The sequence below is a fragment of the Platichthys flesus genome, chromosome 23 (genome assembly GCF_949316205.1).
Source record: "Platichthys flesus chromosome 23, fPlaFle2.1, whole genome shotgun sequence".
In the NCBI taxonomy this organism is placed as follows: domain Eukaryota; kingdom Metazoa; phylum Chordata; class Actinopteri; order Pleuronectiformes; family Pleuronectidae; genus Platichthys; species Platichthys flesus.
The window spans coordinates 15,399,566-15,415,516 of NC_084967.1; the positions used below are offsets into that span (position 1 = coordinate 15,399,566).

At 41.4% G+C, this 15,951-nt stretch overlaps 2 protein-coding genes across 11 annotated transcripts in view; both read right to left on the reverse strand.

Moving 5' to 3' along the window:
* usp6nl (USP6 N-terminal like) overlaps positions 1 to 1,642 on the reverse strand; it is a 48,355-nt gene extending 46,713 nt beyond the window's left edge. Inside the window, exon 1 of the mRNA XM_062382454.1 lies at positions 1,499 to 1,642. The gene's annotated coding sequence lies outside the window, so the exon portion shown is untranslated. The remainder of the gene's footprint in view (positions 1 to 1,498) is intronic.
* Positions 1,643 to 8,528: 6,886 nt separating this feature from the next.
* celf2 (cugbp, Elav-like family member 2) overlaps positions 8,529 to 15,951 on the reverse strand; it is a gene marked incomplete at its 5' end in the record, with an annotated part of 50,083 nt that continues 42,660 nt past the window's right edge. For all 10 annotated transcript variants that reach the window (XM_062382902.1, XM_062382901.1, XM_062382898.1 and 7 more), the window contains 2 exon segments: positions 8,529 to 13,260; positions 15,224 to 15,396. In XM_062382902.1, the coding sequence (XP_062238886.1) occupies positions 15,269 to 15,396 (128 nt within the window).

Here is a 15,951-nt window from a genome sequence, read left to right on the forward strand (position 1 = left end):
GGATTTGGCTTCAACGCTGTTTACCTCTGAAACTCCAGATGTGTTTTGTGGACTCAAACACTTTCAGGGTAAACTAGCATCACAATGTGTAGAAGTAGGACATGCTCTTATATTATTAATTAAGGTTTTTATATTTGTTACTTAACTCGATAAAAACGTTCACCATATGCATTTATAAAATGTTATTTAGTTATTTTTCCTCTGGACCTGACTTGTTTCATGCTTTTATTTTGAATAAATGACAGCCTTACATCCGTTATTCCTGACATGTTGACGTTGATGCACCTTGTTTAAACGGTAACAACCTCAGGAAACTGCACGCGCTGCTCAACTTTATCAAACACATGCACTAAACAAACACAGGTGCACGCGCCGCCGCGGACGTGCACGCTCGTTTTGTTATTTTTGTTGTTTTTAAACGTGAACAACAGATTCTTGTGAAAAATGCAGCTGCAGCTCCGAGCTCATTAAAGTGATCGACAGGCCGCCACAGCCAATCAGGAACCTGGGTGCTCACGGTTACAGCCAATCAGAGGCTGAGGTTGGTGCACCGGCCTCATTGATTCCTCTGCGGGAGGTTCGGTCACATCAAAGTTGTAACAATCCGCCAAAATAACACCGGAACTACAGCGTTTTAACATTCAAAATAAAACACTGATGTAGTAGACCTACTTTAAACAAACATACAAGAAAATGAAGTTTAGTGTAAACCTTTAAGGGTCAAATGATTAAAACTGGATTTTATATAGAATGACTTCACGTGGTGAGGAATTACAACCTCATGGATAATAATAGGGTGGGTTCAAAATAATATGGACACCTACAATTCAACAGCGTCACTTAGTTAATCGTCCAAAAAGATCATAAAGTTGAATAAACACCTCTCTGAGATATATTAAACAACAACTAAATTAAATCTTTTGCAAACGCAGAAGTGTTTCCAATAAACTAACATAGAGGACATATTTCTTGGGCCTTTTATTTTTATCTTTCAAAAGTAATGCGTGACTGCTCTACTAAAGTGACCCAGTACTCTATATACAAATTTACAAACGTGCATGTCCTACCCTTAAATGCAACTATACACATTTATATCAATGACACAATTTATACATAAGATCCTGCCCACGATCACCCCTTGGCTGCATGTAAATAAAGACTTGTATTGTGTAGGAGGACACCGGAAGTGCCTGTGATGTGTTGCGCTAGCTCCACAGCGGTGGGCTCGGCTGCGTAGGCCTCAGTGAATACAAATAAGCGCAAAGTTTACAATAATAAAAACAACGCGTAGCTTCTGTTCGCAAAACGCAGAACGAGCTTCGATCCGTTTGGCGCCACCGGGGATCAAAGAGCCGCCGGCGCCATGTTGGGACGTCACTTTGGGAAGAGCACCGTTAACGCACCGCGGCGGTCGCGACACCGTGTCCCGCCGACACAAGGAGCCGTTTCCCCGGATAAGTTACCGACAAGACGCGACCCCTCCACCCGGAGCCCTCACCTTCTCTGTCCGCTCGCCGGGTCCTCCTCCTCGGTCACATCGCTGCGGGTGATTCCCGGGACGAAGCGGAGCAGGGAACGTCCATGGTCCCGTAACCAGGAAGTCCGGAGCACTTCTCAAACTCTGCGTGTGTGTGTGTCGGTGTCGGTGTGTGTGTGTGTGTGTGTGTGTGAGGAGCTCAGGTAGACACTGCGCCGCCCGCCGGGCTCTGGGCTCATGTCACCGGCTGCAGGAGGCTCAGTGCTCTGCGGTCTGTGACTCAAGTACCAAACACGCTTTACCACGTTATTATCATTAAACCAACAACAATTAACCGCTTTAACAACTTTTCTTATTATAGAAACACAACAACCACAATTTAGACTTTACACATCTACTGGGATTAAAGTACTTTGTGTTTCCAAAACAAAATGAGTAAGCCATAAAGTCCGGACATTCTCCGGAGTTTCTCCCACATCTCAGGCTCCACTTTTACATCATAAGATTCTGTATTTTATTATTATTTTTTGCATATGTCACATCTTCTGCAGCTTTCAGACACTTCTCACACACGGCCCCACAGGAAATCTTTCATTTAAAGCCAGTGAATCAGAATCAGCTTTATTATTTGCATTGCATGTGTTCACACAATTTAATTGGTGTTAATTGTACTCACGCAAATGGACAAACAGAATAATGCTGACAAAATATACATAACTTCAATATGCAAATAGAAGAGGCCAATCATGCTCAAACAGATATGAATACAGGTCGCTTATATACATAAGAAATAAATAAGTGTATACATTAACACAGCATGAGAGGTGAGGACATGATGGCCTCAAACCATTTAAGCAGAATTGCACCATAATCTTCCACATGAAGCTTTTTCAGCCTCCTGTGTGCGAGAGACCTGCCAGTGACATGAAGTCATTCATATGAATTAGTGGATCTATAGTCTCTAATAATCAGTTTATACTAAATAAACATAAAAATGAACAACAGTGGTTCATAAAGTGAAGTGTATATCTCAGCCAACAGCCTCATTCAATTCAGTCAAGCTGCACTGAATTCCTCACATGGAGTTTTCTGACCTCAGCTTCTGTATGTTCACACTGACCTCTACAGGCAGAAAGTGATTATGGTTAAAAGCTCCTTATTAAATATTATATGTGGCCAGTGGAGACACAGTGTGAGTGGACACGAGAAGGAAAGAGAAGGAGAAAGATGGGAGAGCAGATACCAACGAGTGTCAACATGAAAGAAAGGCAGAGTCTTCATCGTCATGTTTCTACTTTAAAAGATCTCCACACTTCTGGCTTTTATTTTGTAGGATCCAAGCAAGTTAAGTATGAAGTGGATATAAAAAGTCACAGGAGGAGTCTTCTTGGCAGCTCCGGCCTCCAGATGTATTTAAAATCTGGCAGAAATGTGTTTAAAACGGGTTCAAATTCATTTATTCTTATCCCACCAGTCACTATAAAAAGACTAAATCTGGATTTCACAGGAGTTCAACTGTTTTAAATGAGGCTTCCTGCAACCTGCAGATTATATGCAGTGAAAATTAAATTTGGCTTCCTTCGGTGTGCAGTGAAAAATGCACATTTCATGCTGCTGAGACATGGCAGGAACACACAGGCAGGAGCAGCTTCTTATTTCTGTTTTGAAAATCAACTAGAATGGCAGAGCTCCACCAGGCGGGCTCGACACTCACTGTAGAAAACCACATTAGATCCAGATTTTGATCCAAATCTGCTTATTTCTGCTGCATCCTTCCCCCAAGTTTTGTGTTAATCTTTTGCTTGTTGGAGGTAAACACACCTTCAGAAAGACTGAGTTTGGTTTACCTACGTCTGGGTTATTGACTTCCTCCAGACAATGTCAGACTCGATCCAAGTCAGGGATTGATTTATCCATTTGCTGCAAGTTGCGTTCGCTTATTGGACACGTCCGTCAGGTGAACTCTGAGCAGGGAGAGTAAACAGTGGAACACACAACCCAGCTGTGTGTGTGTGTGTGTGTGTGTGTGTGTGTGTTCAGTCAGTAAACCTCAGTCTCCTACAGCCAGCAGCTCATCAGCTAATGGTGTTACATGTTTTGTGGTCCAGTATCCAGTACTTACCTTGTTAGCTCCAGGCGTTACGGCCTGTTTGTTCCCCTAATGTGTCACATGATCGCGTTGAGGGGACAACGAGAGGGACCGGACTCTGCCCCCCCGCTGCGAGTGTTGATTTCACGGCCTATTAAGCGGCTGATTGTGGCGCCGCACTTTGCAACAAATTCTACATCCGTTCCACCTGCAAGTGCTCAACAGGACTACACACTGTGGGGACACACAAACACACAAACAGGAGCGTGAGGACAGAACGTGACACATGACCTTCAGTATATGATCTTAAATAAAAGGTCAGACATGTTGGCCTCCGTTTGATCACAACTGACTGAAGTACACAGCAGTAATTGATGAGACAGGTTAACATGAGGACGCTGTTTTGTGTACTTGTACTTTGTTTTGTTAGTATAATTTGTCATCGGTACTCTATATGCAGATTGATGTTGGACACATAGACTGTAAATAAAGATGGACAAGAGTGGAGCCAAAGCTTCTCTGTCGCCCCCTGGTGGCTGGCTGCCGTACAGGCCGCCTTCCCCACGTTGTTAGATGGGACATGGACGAAATAAAAAAAGACGTATGTTCAAATGTTCATGTTTGGTTTTTATTTGATAAAAATGGGCTGAGACATGATGATTGACAGCTGAGACGTGTCCTTTGTCTTCATTTAGTCTGTGGAGTGTAAATCCTCACAGTTCACCTCCTACCTCTGGTTTGAAGACACAAGTCTCCTACTGTCACAGCATCAGGGTTTGTTTCTTCCTCCATCACAAGATGGCAGCATCGTACCACTGAGCTGAACACATCCGGTCCTCTAGCTGTGTTTAACACATCACTGTGGTTATTCTGAGCACCACCATCGAGCCACAGTGTTGCATAAGCATAACAATGCTGTGAATATTTTGTCTAACAAAGGGGGAATGAGTCACTTCATTTCTTCAAAGGGACGCATGAGGAGAAGGAGAAGAGGAACTCTCCGCGGCCTCCCTTTGATCAACACTGTAATTTAATTACCTGCCTGCAGAGGAGAGGCTCCATTTGGAATCTCAGTCGTCGTGCTCTCTCCAAGGCAAAGTGAATTCAGGAGAAAGTTTCACTCCTGGAAAGTTGCAGCTGATGTTAATCATCTCGAAACGACACAAACACAAACCTGATGAAAACTGATTCACTGACAAAATGAAAAACAAGAGCCATCAGTCTGGGTGGAGGGACGAGGCCTGGTCCTGAGGAGACGAGGAGATTAAAGGACGAATCCAAGATGTATTTTTAACTTAATTAAATATTTTAAATCACACCACTTCCTCTTTGTTCTTTCATATCCAAACAATACGTTCCAGACGATGTGTAGGATGGTTGAGTCTTGTTGGAGGTGTGAGCTCATCTGAGATGCAAACATTTGGTTTTTACTAATAACTAGAAGAACTGCAGCTGTTTTTTGAAACCATAGGCTGTGAATAAAGATGGTGATGGAGCCGAGTCAGTCTCAGCTGTCAATCATGACGTCTCACCACGAGTTTATATAATAAAATAACCAATAAAACCAAATTTATTAGAAATGGAACACATGAAATTGCATCAGTGTGATAAACTGACCTAAAATGACAGACACTATCTTTGATTAGCATTTATTTGACTTCGTTCTTTGGTCCATCTGTTAACATGGGTTTTATGACCTGTACTGCAGCCGGCCACCAGGTGGCAATCAAGATCTTTTGGCTTCACTTTTGGGAACTGTTATGTCTCCCATTTTTATAAATAGTCTATTATTAAAACATTGAATTTAAAATGTTCCTGCTTTTTGGTGTTTGTATTTTAATGGTCAATAAAGTTCCAGTATCGAATAAATCAAAACTCCTCATAATGTTGTAATTCATGATTTTCTGATTGACACAAAGATACAGCAACACAATTAAATACAATCATTTTTTCTGGTTCATCTTCTTCATGATTTAAAAAGGAATTATTACTATTCTCCCATGACTATTTATAATTGTCATTTAAATGGATCTGAGTAACTTAAACATACTGAAATCTGTTTTTCTCTCCTGAATAAATTGTGTCCTTGTGTGAAAAGGTGGAATCAGACTTATTGTGATCAAATACCAATAGCTCATCTCCTGCACTCACACCCTGTAAAACTAGGGTTTTTAATTCCAAACCTCCTGTGACCTTTGACCCCTCTGTGGGGAACCTCCCATCGGGGACGATGGGCCAGAGGAACATTCTGTGCTGGCAGCTCACAGCTGAAATCCTCCTCTCATCCTGTTCTGCAGCCCACTCCCTCTGCTGCTCTGTGGCGAGCCTCAGCCTCCCGTCGAGTTCCTCACGGGGAGGAAGTTTCCACGTGTCCGTGGAGAATGTGACGGATTGAACGCTGATCTGAACGTGTTCCTCAGAGCCCCCCCCCGCGCCATGGCTTCCATCTCCTTTCCCTCTCGTGATAATGTGAATAATCGAGCAGCTCTGTGGTTTGGTGGTTAAGAGCGTCTTGTATCTTTAAAAAAATAAATCCCACAGTGGCACCGTATAGCCTCCTACTCAGCTGCATAATGCATTCATCTGCTTTGTTTCACCTGCATCCAAACCACAGCAGCTACATGACCTGATTTAGTCACAGCGCTCTTCCGTGTTTTCCAAAAAACATCCCGGTTGTCGGGTTATTTCATTGAGCATGAACCTATTTCATCTGCACACCGTGTCTTTGTGTTTGCTCTATTGATCCACTGCCGTCTACTCACTAAAAATAGTCTAGTTTATTTGGATTCATTAACTCGTGTGTTCTTCAAACTGCAGCTGAGCGCTCTCATCGTGTTGTTCAAGCTTTGGCAGAAAGAGAAATATTGTAAAATAGCAAATCAAGTGTCCTTTGCGACAGATCTTCACTTCTTAATTCATAATTAAAGTTTTCAGCACAGTTTTTATGCAACGCAAATGTTCTCTTCTAAAAAATAGCAGAATCATAATGTTGCACGGCCCAAATGCTGCTTCAAAAGCTTCTCAATCTGGAGAAGGACAAAAAAAAGATAAGTCATCTGAATCCTTGACACCTTCTGCTCTTCAAAGTGTTCGGACTGAAAGAAGCCGAGCGCTGCCAGTCGCACAATTCTTCTTCAGAAATCCACACTCGACAAATCTCTGTTGACCTGGAACCCGTCGGGACCTTACCTTGAGTTTCGAGGCCTCCTGGTACCACCTGATGCAGCAAGCGTCGTCATCACTCACCTTATCCACAGCAAACCATTGTGAGGCTTCTCAGAGTTGTGTGTGTAACCTTCATTTAAACTTTGCTGGGAAACACACACACACTCACACACCGGCATGAAGCCTACAACCTTCCCTCGCCGGCTGCTTCCATATTTTAAAAGCGACTCTATGGGAGGGAATAAAACCCAAAGAGCAAAAATAAAAAGTCTTGAGCCGCAGACATTTTCTTGAATTACAGGCCACACGTCGACAATAATGGAGGTTTATTGTGCGCTCGCCCGAACCCAGAATCAATATTTAATAACAGACTTGTTGGACTTGGTGCAGCGATGAAAGGAAAAGATGCTGCAATGTGCCAGAGAGCACGGAATGTCGTAAAGATAAAAAAAAGTTTTCTGCAGGTTGAAGCCTTCGTTTTAAAAAGACGGAATCTGTCTTTTTATATTTCACAAGTTATACTGTCCAACAACAATTCCTGCGAGTTCAACTTCAACCAGTGGAAGAAAAGCAGCAGTTCTGTGAATGAAAGGTGGAAACTTTGACCTTTGACTTCTCTTTCCTCTCTCTCTTTCCTCTCTCTCTCTCTACGGGGGATGCAGTTGTGACGGTGAGACAGTACGGGAGTGGATCGGACACAGAGAGTGGACACACAGGGGACAGGCCTCGCCCAGGACAGCGGACAGCACAGGAAGGACGGGGATCGAACCCACAGCGGCCAAGAGTCCGCCCTCTAATCGGAGCCAATTTCACTGTGAGTGACGGACGCTTTTAAAAAATAAAGATAATAGAAAAGAGAATTTCTCAGCTGGATTTAAGCCAAAAATGAATAAAAATGAGAAATATATACTTAAGGGTATAATTTCAACATTTTGGGAAACTGTACAGCCAGTTAGCATAGCTTAGCATAAACACTGCAAATGGGAGGAAACAGCTGAGTTGACAAAATCTGCCTCCCAGCAGCTTTATATCTCTAAAACCTTAATCTACGTAAAACTCGAAACACAAAAATGTGTGGTTTAAATTGAGTTGCGAGTCAGATCTTTTCTTTACCAGCTGTAGTGACTCTCACGGACATGGGGACACCAATCAGAGAAAGCTAGCATGGCTACGACCATCTTATTTTTAAACTATTTTTAAAAAGGGAGTTATAATCTACGACAAAAATTTCGAAAACTTTGTTTGCTGAACATGTACTATTCTGTAAGTGTTTAAAACTGGCGTACTGACTTACGGTTGCTAGCTTTCAGCTCAGTGCACTAGCAAACTGACAGTTAGCATTAAAATGTCACGATACAGTAAATTTGTCAGCTAACATGACTGACTAGTGCTAGCCAGAGGGTTAGCCTGCTAGCTACTGTAACGCGCTAGTGAGCCAAGTAGTCCCTGAACTTTTTCTAAACCAAGCTAATGTGCTTTACATTTTTTGCGTCATATTTAGCTATTTAGTCGACTGTCACGCAGGAACTTGGGCTCCACAGTAATATACATACATAACACCTCGATGTATATTTACTATGTTTAGTGAGAACAGCACAGTGAGTTGTGAGTAAACTTCACTATGTGGTAAAAACAAAAACACAAACATGAAGGTGATGAAGGAAGAGAGAGAGAGAGAGAGAGACTGAGAAGAGGAAGAGAGAGAGAGATAGAAAATGAACGAATGGCGGGGAGGAGGTCGTGAAACAGTACGACATCAGACAGCCACTGGAACATAACAACACAGAGAGAGACAAGTATTAGGAAAAATGGTTTAATATAGGAGACAGAAGCAAAAAACTGCATCACACAAGAACATACGTTTACAAAAATAATTCTGACTGCTTCAGCTACACAGTTAGTTCACAGAGAAGGACAGAGAAACCGGAAAAATCTAAACAGCTAAAAGCAAAAGATTTCTAATTAGTTGATCTCTTTATTAAACTAATACATTAATCCACTGAAGGTGACTAAATATTTCTATTCCTTCTTTTTCTATAATTGTCTTTATCGTGTAGACGGCACAATACAGAAGTCAAATGAAACTTACCGCTGCTGTATAGACAAACTTGCTAGAACTATTTATAAAGCAAAAATGAAAGATCTGACACTCACCTACCCTTTTTTGAGAAAAACAAAGAAGGAACGAATCAAGAAAGAAAGGTAGAAAGAACGAAAGAACAACACTCAAGTGAGGAAAAAGAAGTGAAGAAGAAATTAAAGCCAAAGATCTTCTAGAAAATCTTATATCAAAAGCCAACTTTCTTGATGCCAGCTAGAAATCATACTCGGGGACCAGTCAGGGTCGGGCCACACCACCAGGCCAGACAGCGTTTTTTTTTCTAAGATTTTTTTGTTGTATCCTTTAATCTCCAGTATAAAAAATTCCACTGGTACAAAATGCATAAGTACAATCAGTTGTAGAAATAGGAAAGCCTGCATTTTTTGTACTTTTTCAAATCCCATCCAGTGACAGATTTTCCGAAGTGTTGTCAAACAAACATACATCACGCTTACAGGATCCACTGAAATGCATTAACTTTGGCTTCTCTCAAGACAATAACTTTGAAACTACCGAAAACCATTTTTTTGAGAATTAAAAGAAACAGAAAACAAGAAAAAAAACACAAAAAAAGAATTGGATAATTTCTACAGACAACAAGCTCTTTTTTTTTTTTCACGGCACGGAAAGAGAGAACACACAAAACGTTTTTTTTTCCTCAAAAAACTTGACATAAGCCATAATGCAAAGAAACGACAAGTTCAATTTTTTTTTTTTTCCTTTCTGATTTCATTGTTTGATAAATAGCACTTAAGATAATTAAGAAAGAAGGAGAACAGAGAAGTGAACAGTGACGAGATAGAAAGTTCACAACAAGCATCGGCGATGACAGCCCCTGAGGTGAGCCGCTCGACAGAAACTCGGTTTCCACGACCCTCTTGTGCTTCGACATTGAAACAAAGACAAACATGCTTCACGCTAGACTGTGTGCGACTTCAGGCCGTGTGCAACTCGGTGTGATTTAGCGATTTTTTTTACGACATGTTTTTTTTATCGGGACAGTTTAAAAATTTCTTGGACGGCCGCGGCGCAGCGAAGATGACTCGAGCGCTAACGACAGTGTGTAGCCTCCACACGTTACAAATACGAGTTGTGCGAGAGTGAGGTGTGAAGGTGTGAACGTGCAATCGTATATAGGATTGTAAAGATTTTTGACTTTGCAGCGGTTACAACGTGAATCCGACGCACGCTGGTCAGACAACTGGTCCGTTAACACTGATTGGACTGGGACTCCCGCGGCCCAGCAGTTTCGTACAGGTAGTTATGGCTGTTTGTGGCACTGCTCATGTGTGTGTGTGTACTGCATTAAGGAATAAGTCTGCTTGCCTCCCTCCATGAGATCAGATAAAGTTTGGTATTGGGTTTCAGTCTTGGCGAGGATAATGAAAGCTGTATTGCCTTCATCTCCGCGGCGGCGGTGGTTGTTTTGCCGGTGTGGACCCGCGGACGTGACCCTTCCTCGGCTTTATTTCCCCTGCCGCGATTCCAATAAGGCGTCTCTCCGAATTGCCCGGCTTCTAATAACCCCGGTTAGCCTGGGAGACAACAACCAGGCGGCGAGCGGCGTCCTCCCAAACAGATGCAACTCGTTTTCTCTGCTTCTTCACCGCGAGGACAAACAGCCCATTTCAGCCATTGGATGAAAATGGCGGAAAAGCGAAATCCAGACGTTTGGACGAGTGGGAGGTTAATGTACATAGAAGTGAACCTGGACTTGGCACAATTCACTGACTGACTGACAACATCTTCTAGTCTTATAATACTGACACAACGCTCCCTGGTTAAGGCGACTGGTGAGCTTCTGTAGAAAATAATGCTGCCTTTTTTTTTTTTTTGCAGACCGTAAACTAGGCTTTCAGGGAGGGGGGGAAGGGGGGCAGTTGAATCGACTGACAACACTGTGCCATGTAAACGGCTCGACTATGAGAATGTCAATAACACACTTTGGCATCTCAACGTGATTTTTGGCCCATTACACCACAGGACTCACATGATGGAGAAGTCTCACAACCATTTAGAAAACAATCAAAGGATAAGTTGATCAAAGGATAAGTTAACTTGCTCCCGTAGCGTCCCAACGGCTGCGTGTGCTTATTCCTCAGAAGGTCGAGGCCTGAACGAGCGAGTCGTGCCCTGTGCGCATCTGAGGTGAAAACGCGAGAAAGGTAACGATCCAGAAACGACGCCGGGCGACAACTCAGAGATTCTTTTTTAAAACCTAACGAAAGGAATAAGAGGATTTGGAGAAATAAGGCTTTGCGTACGAGTCTCACCTCAGTTTTTTGGGGATAGCGTGCGAGAGAAACAATCAAAACAATATATATATATATCTACCGAAGCCTGATGTCTGTGTGTGCGAGTTACTAATAGAGAGAGAGAACAGGAGTGCAAAGATTCGTGGTAAGGCTTTGATGAATAAAACGGCTGTACAATGGCTAAAAATATCAGTGCGTGATTCTCGTTTGTGTGTTTGTGTGCGCTTGCGTGTGTGTGTGTGTGCACGCTGGCGGGCGGTAGCGGTTGCTGTGGAGGCTTTCACGCTCAGGGGCTCTCATGCACAACAACAAAGTAAACTGTGAGGTCTGCACGAGAGTGTGTGTTTGTTTGTGTGTGTCCGTGTGTGTGCGTGTGTGTATATAGATATATATATATATATATATGACACATGGGCACTTTTTTTTAACATCTTTACAAAGAAAAAAAGCAAACATGACATTTTCAGGCAACAAGACCACAGAATAGCAAGTTAACAAACTCTTTTTTAAATCTATATTTTTAAATATGAGGGATCCATACAAAACACTTATAATAAAATACCCATGTTATCAAATAATTTCACAAGAAATACACTGACGCGCTAGGCAGGAAGTACCTTCAGAATTTGGCACTAAACTCCACTGATCTTGTCTTTTTTTCTTTATAAGACATTTTGCCGAACAACAAAAACACATCTAAATATTGTTTCCCACGAGAGAAATAAAATAATAATGACATTGATGCTTCACAAGCTGACATTATATATATATATATATAGATATATTTATATTTATATATATTTTTAGGAATTTTCATATAGCTAATTAACCAACAAGAAATTTTAGCAAACAGGGACTCCTTAAAAAAAAAGAGGGAAAAAAAAGAACAAAGTAATTGTTATAGTAATATGAAAGGCTTTGTCTATTGTTCAAGTAAACTGATTTTTTAGTCTTCTCTTGAAAAACATGAGACACTTAAGACCGTTGGACTTGTGATGAAACCACAACTAAACTCACAAGAAGCACCGACGTTAACGCGGGTTACAGGTATCTTAGTATTTTTTTTTCCTCTATACATTTAAACAGTAGAAAATATAGGTCATTTCATCATGTGCATTTAAACCACGGATTGTCTATCTGTGAGTCAGTTTCAGCAAAAGGTGACACAAGTAGGTAGCATTTCTCCCCCCCAAACAGGGCAAATGTCATTTTTTTATTTTTACCTTTAAACTACTCTAGAAAAAAGTGGTTCTATATATAGACTTTGAATGAGAAACAGAGCCACTTAAAATGGCCTTATCAAAAAACTTTACACTGCCTGAAAAATGTAAAAACCATTAGAGAGCTCTGAGAGAGTCTAATATTGATCAGACAGTTTTTATTCAAAACCGTTTGGAAGTAGTCTTATTTCTCAGAGAAACTGGCGCCGCCGGCTTCTGGCCCGCGGCTCTGTGTGCCAACCGGCGCCAGAAGCACGGAGACGCGCCAATTCCTGTAGTGAACTTTCAAGTTTACTTTAAATGAAGAAGAAAAAGGAAAAAACTGAAGAAGAAGAAGAAGAAGAAGAAGAAGAAGAAGAAGAAGAAGAAGAAGAAAAAGAAGAAGAAGAAGAAGAAACAAAAACAAATGCAAGAAAACAAACTGAATGGAAGTCACTTTGCCACAGGTTGTCGTTTGTTTGTATTTTCTCCAAAAAAGAACATTTGTTTCTCCATAAAAATCTCAAGTCTTTTTTAGTTTTTTTTCATATGAATGCAGCTTTATATCTTTTTCACATTGATTCATTTTCTTCTCCCCTCCCTCCTTATCTCCTCACTCCCTCCCTTCCTGAAACCCCCCCGGGAAAACAGATCCAAATGAGGTCACATGCAAAAAAAAACACACAAAAAAGAAAAAATTAAAATCATAAAAAAATCAAAGTCCAAAAAATGTCAAAGTCAGTAGGCGTCGGAGGAGAACCAGGTTATGATCAGGTGAGCTCGGAAAAGACTTCAGAAAAACCAACAATGTGGAGGTGGACGATGACACTTTTGTTTTTGGCGGGGGACATTTTTTTTTTGTTTGTTTGTTTTCGTTAAAAGTTATTTTTTTGTGTGTGTGTGTGTGTGTGTGTGGACGCCACGGAGACATGCTAGGCAAACGATGAGCTAACAGGAGATGGAGATGGGTTGTTCTAAAAGGGGGAAAGAAAAAACAGGGGAGAGGAGAGAGTTACACACAGAGAGCCAGAGCACCACACCACTACAGCATTTTCATCAAATCAGGAGAAACAACAACAACAAACGACAACAACAACAAACAAACAACAGCAACAACACTCACTGAGTTCATTGACAATTTTTAGCGTAAGATTTTGTTGTTTTTACGTAAATATAAAAATGATATTAATGTTATAGGTCTATATAGGCAACAGCAAACGCACATTCATTCACACGTACACAAAAAACAGAGAGCACCCAAAGCTCAATCCATCAGATCCCAGATGGATGTTGTCATTTGGGAGGAAGTAGTTGTAATATCTTTTTGGGAGGGGTAGGGGGACGATATCTATTCACTCCTTTTTATTTTAAAAAGTTTAAATCTTTTTGACAGGAAGGGGGCGCTAGGAACAAACAAACAAAAAACGTAAACACGCAAATAAAAAAAAAAAGTATAAAAGTTGGAAATTCGACAAGTGAGGAAGAAGTCCCACTACGGATGGAGCGAGGGAGAGAAGGGTGAAAAGAGAGGGATGGATGGACAGCACAGGTGTGTGTGTGTGTGTGTTTGAATGGATGAAGGACAGAGAAGGGGGGGGGGGGTTCAAATGGCGGTGGATTGTGTTGTGATTGTGGTTTCTGCACCGAAAAAACAGGAAAAAACACCGGAGAACCCAATTTCCACGAGACGTCTCAACAAGGGTCTACTTTAATGATGCTGTATACTTTATAGGAGTCCAATAACTTAACGAGAGGCAATAAATAAAATCCTTTTTTTTTTCTCCATCTGAGGCAGTAAAAATGTTGTATAAAAATAGAACTGCTTTTTTTACAAATAAAATTTACAGGCCTGTGGCTTTCTGTACTTTTGAGTTTTTTTTTTAATCTTTCAACAAACATCAAGTATTTTTCCAGTTGACCCCCCCCCCCTTTAACCCATAAACTCTTTTTATTAGTAGTATGATTAATATTATAGCCTTCATCAAATTCTGGATGATGTTGTTGAAAATGCTCGACATGCTTTAATATCCATTTCACAACAAAGACCAATGTGATCTGACCCAGAAAAGTAGTTACTAATAATTTTATCCATCGTCTGAGAAATGAAAAAAGCTGTTTTCTTTTTTTCTCATTTTGACATAAATAATAAGATGTAGCTGGAGTGTGCGAATGTGTGTGTGTGTGTGTCTCTTTTTGTCTTTGTACTGTGGAGGTGGTGTGTAAATTGTATGGCAGGCGAAAGGTGCCACCACCGACTGCTGTAAAAAGAGGCCACTAGCATTTTGCAGCCTTTGCTCCCGGGTCACCAGCAGGCGTGGGGGGGGGGTTTCTAGAGAAGCAGCGGCGGCCTGCAAACCAACCCCGTGGAGGTCAAAGGGCAAATGTGCATATCGGCGAGTGTGTAAAAAAAAAAGAAATAATAAAAAAAGAACCTTTACCAGGCCTCAGGTTCACATTGAGGGAGAGAGAGGAAATAAAAAAAAAATCATCATGGCTCCTTTTGTCTGTCTGTAACTCGTCCTCGAAAATGTATAAATAATCGCTGAGAAAGGAAAAAAATATTAAATAACTTTTAACAAAAGCTACCCAGGATATTTGTTTTTCCTTCAATTGTAAAAAAAACAAAAAAACAAAAAAACTGCACAAAGTAATGACGTAATGGAAGCGTTCATGTGTGTCAAAGAAAATGTAATAAATAATAATACTTGAAACCTAACATAAGAATCTCCAAAAATAAAAAAAAAACAAGGCGTGCGTGTCTCCCTCAGGGTGGCTGGAGGTCGTCTCCCCCTCCCTCCCATCATCCACCCCCCCCCCCCCCCCGCCCCCCACCCCGCCCCAGTCCCTGTGTAGAGGTCGTGGCTCGGTTTGCTGTTGTTGTTTTTGTATTTTTTTCTCTTTTCATTTGTTGTTTCTTTTGTGGGGGGGGGCACTTACCCTAGCAGTGCTAACATGGGGAGCAGAGAGACCCTAGTGCTAAGATCAGTACGGTTTGCTGTCGTTCTTGGAGCGTTTCAGCTGCACCTTCAGCCGCTTCATGCCGATCTGGAAGCCGTTCATGGCCTGGATGGCTGCCTGCGCCGACACCGGATTGTCGTAGCTGACAAAGCCTGCGGAGACACCGGAGGAAAGTGGACGGTTAGAGACAAACTGAGAAGAGTGAGACAACATGTTGAAGTTATGTCAAGCAGCAATATTAAGCTTTCTTTGTGTCTATGGGATCAAATACTGAGCAAAACTACGCAAATGATTGTGTTGTTAGGAGGAAACAAGTTTTTCCTGAGTCTCAAATTTTTAAAACCTCTCGTATTTATGTTAGAATCTCTCAAAATGAAGACATATTCCATAATCCTCATCGTTTCCTCGGAATTATTGTCCCTCCATTTCCGAGGAGGCTCTATTTTACTTACAGTAACTATACTGCTTCAAATTAAAGGTGTAATAATGAGCTGATGTTAAAATGCTACACGAGACGCCCACACCGTGTTCGTCTGCGTCTGCAGATGTGATTACATTTCCATCTACACAACATTAAAACACTCGGCAGCTGCACAATAAGAAAAGATTAAACCCTAACGACTCCCGTGAGGAAGCTGCACGAGTTGTTGCAACCACACAACGACAGAGGAAAGCAAAAGTATAAATACTATGAATTCAAAAAGCTA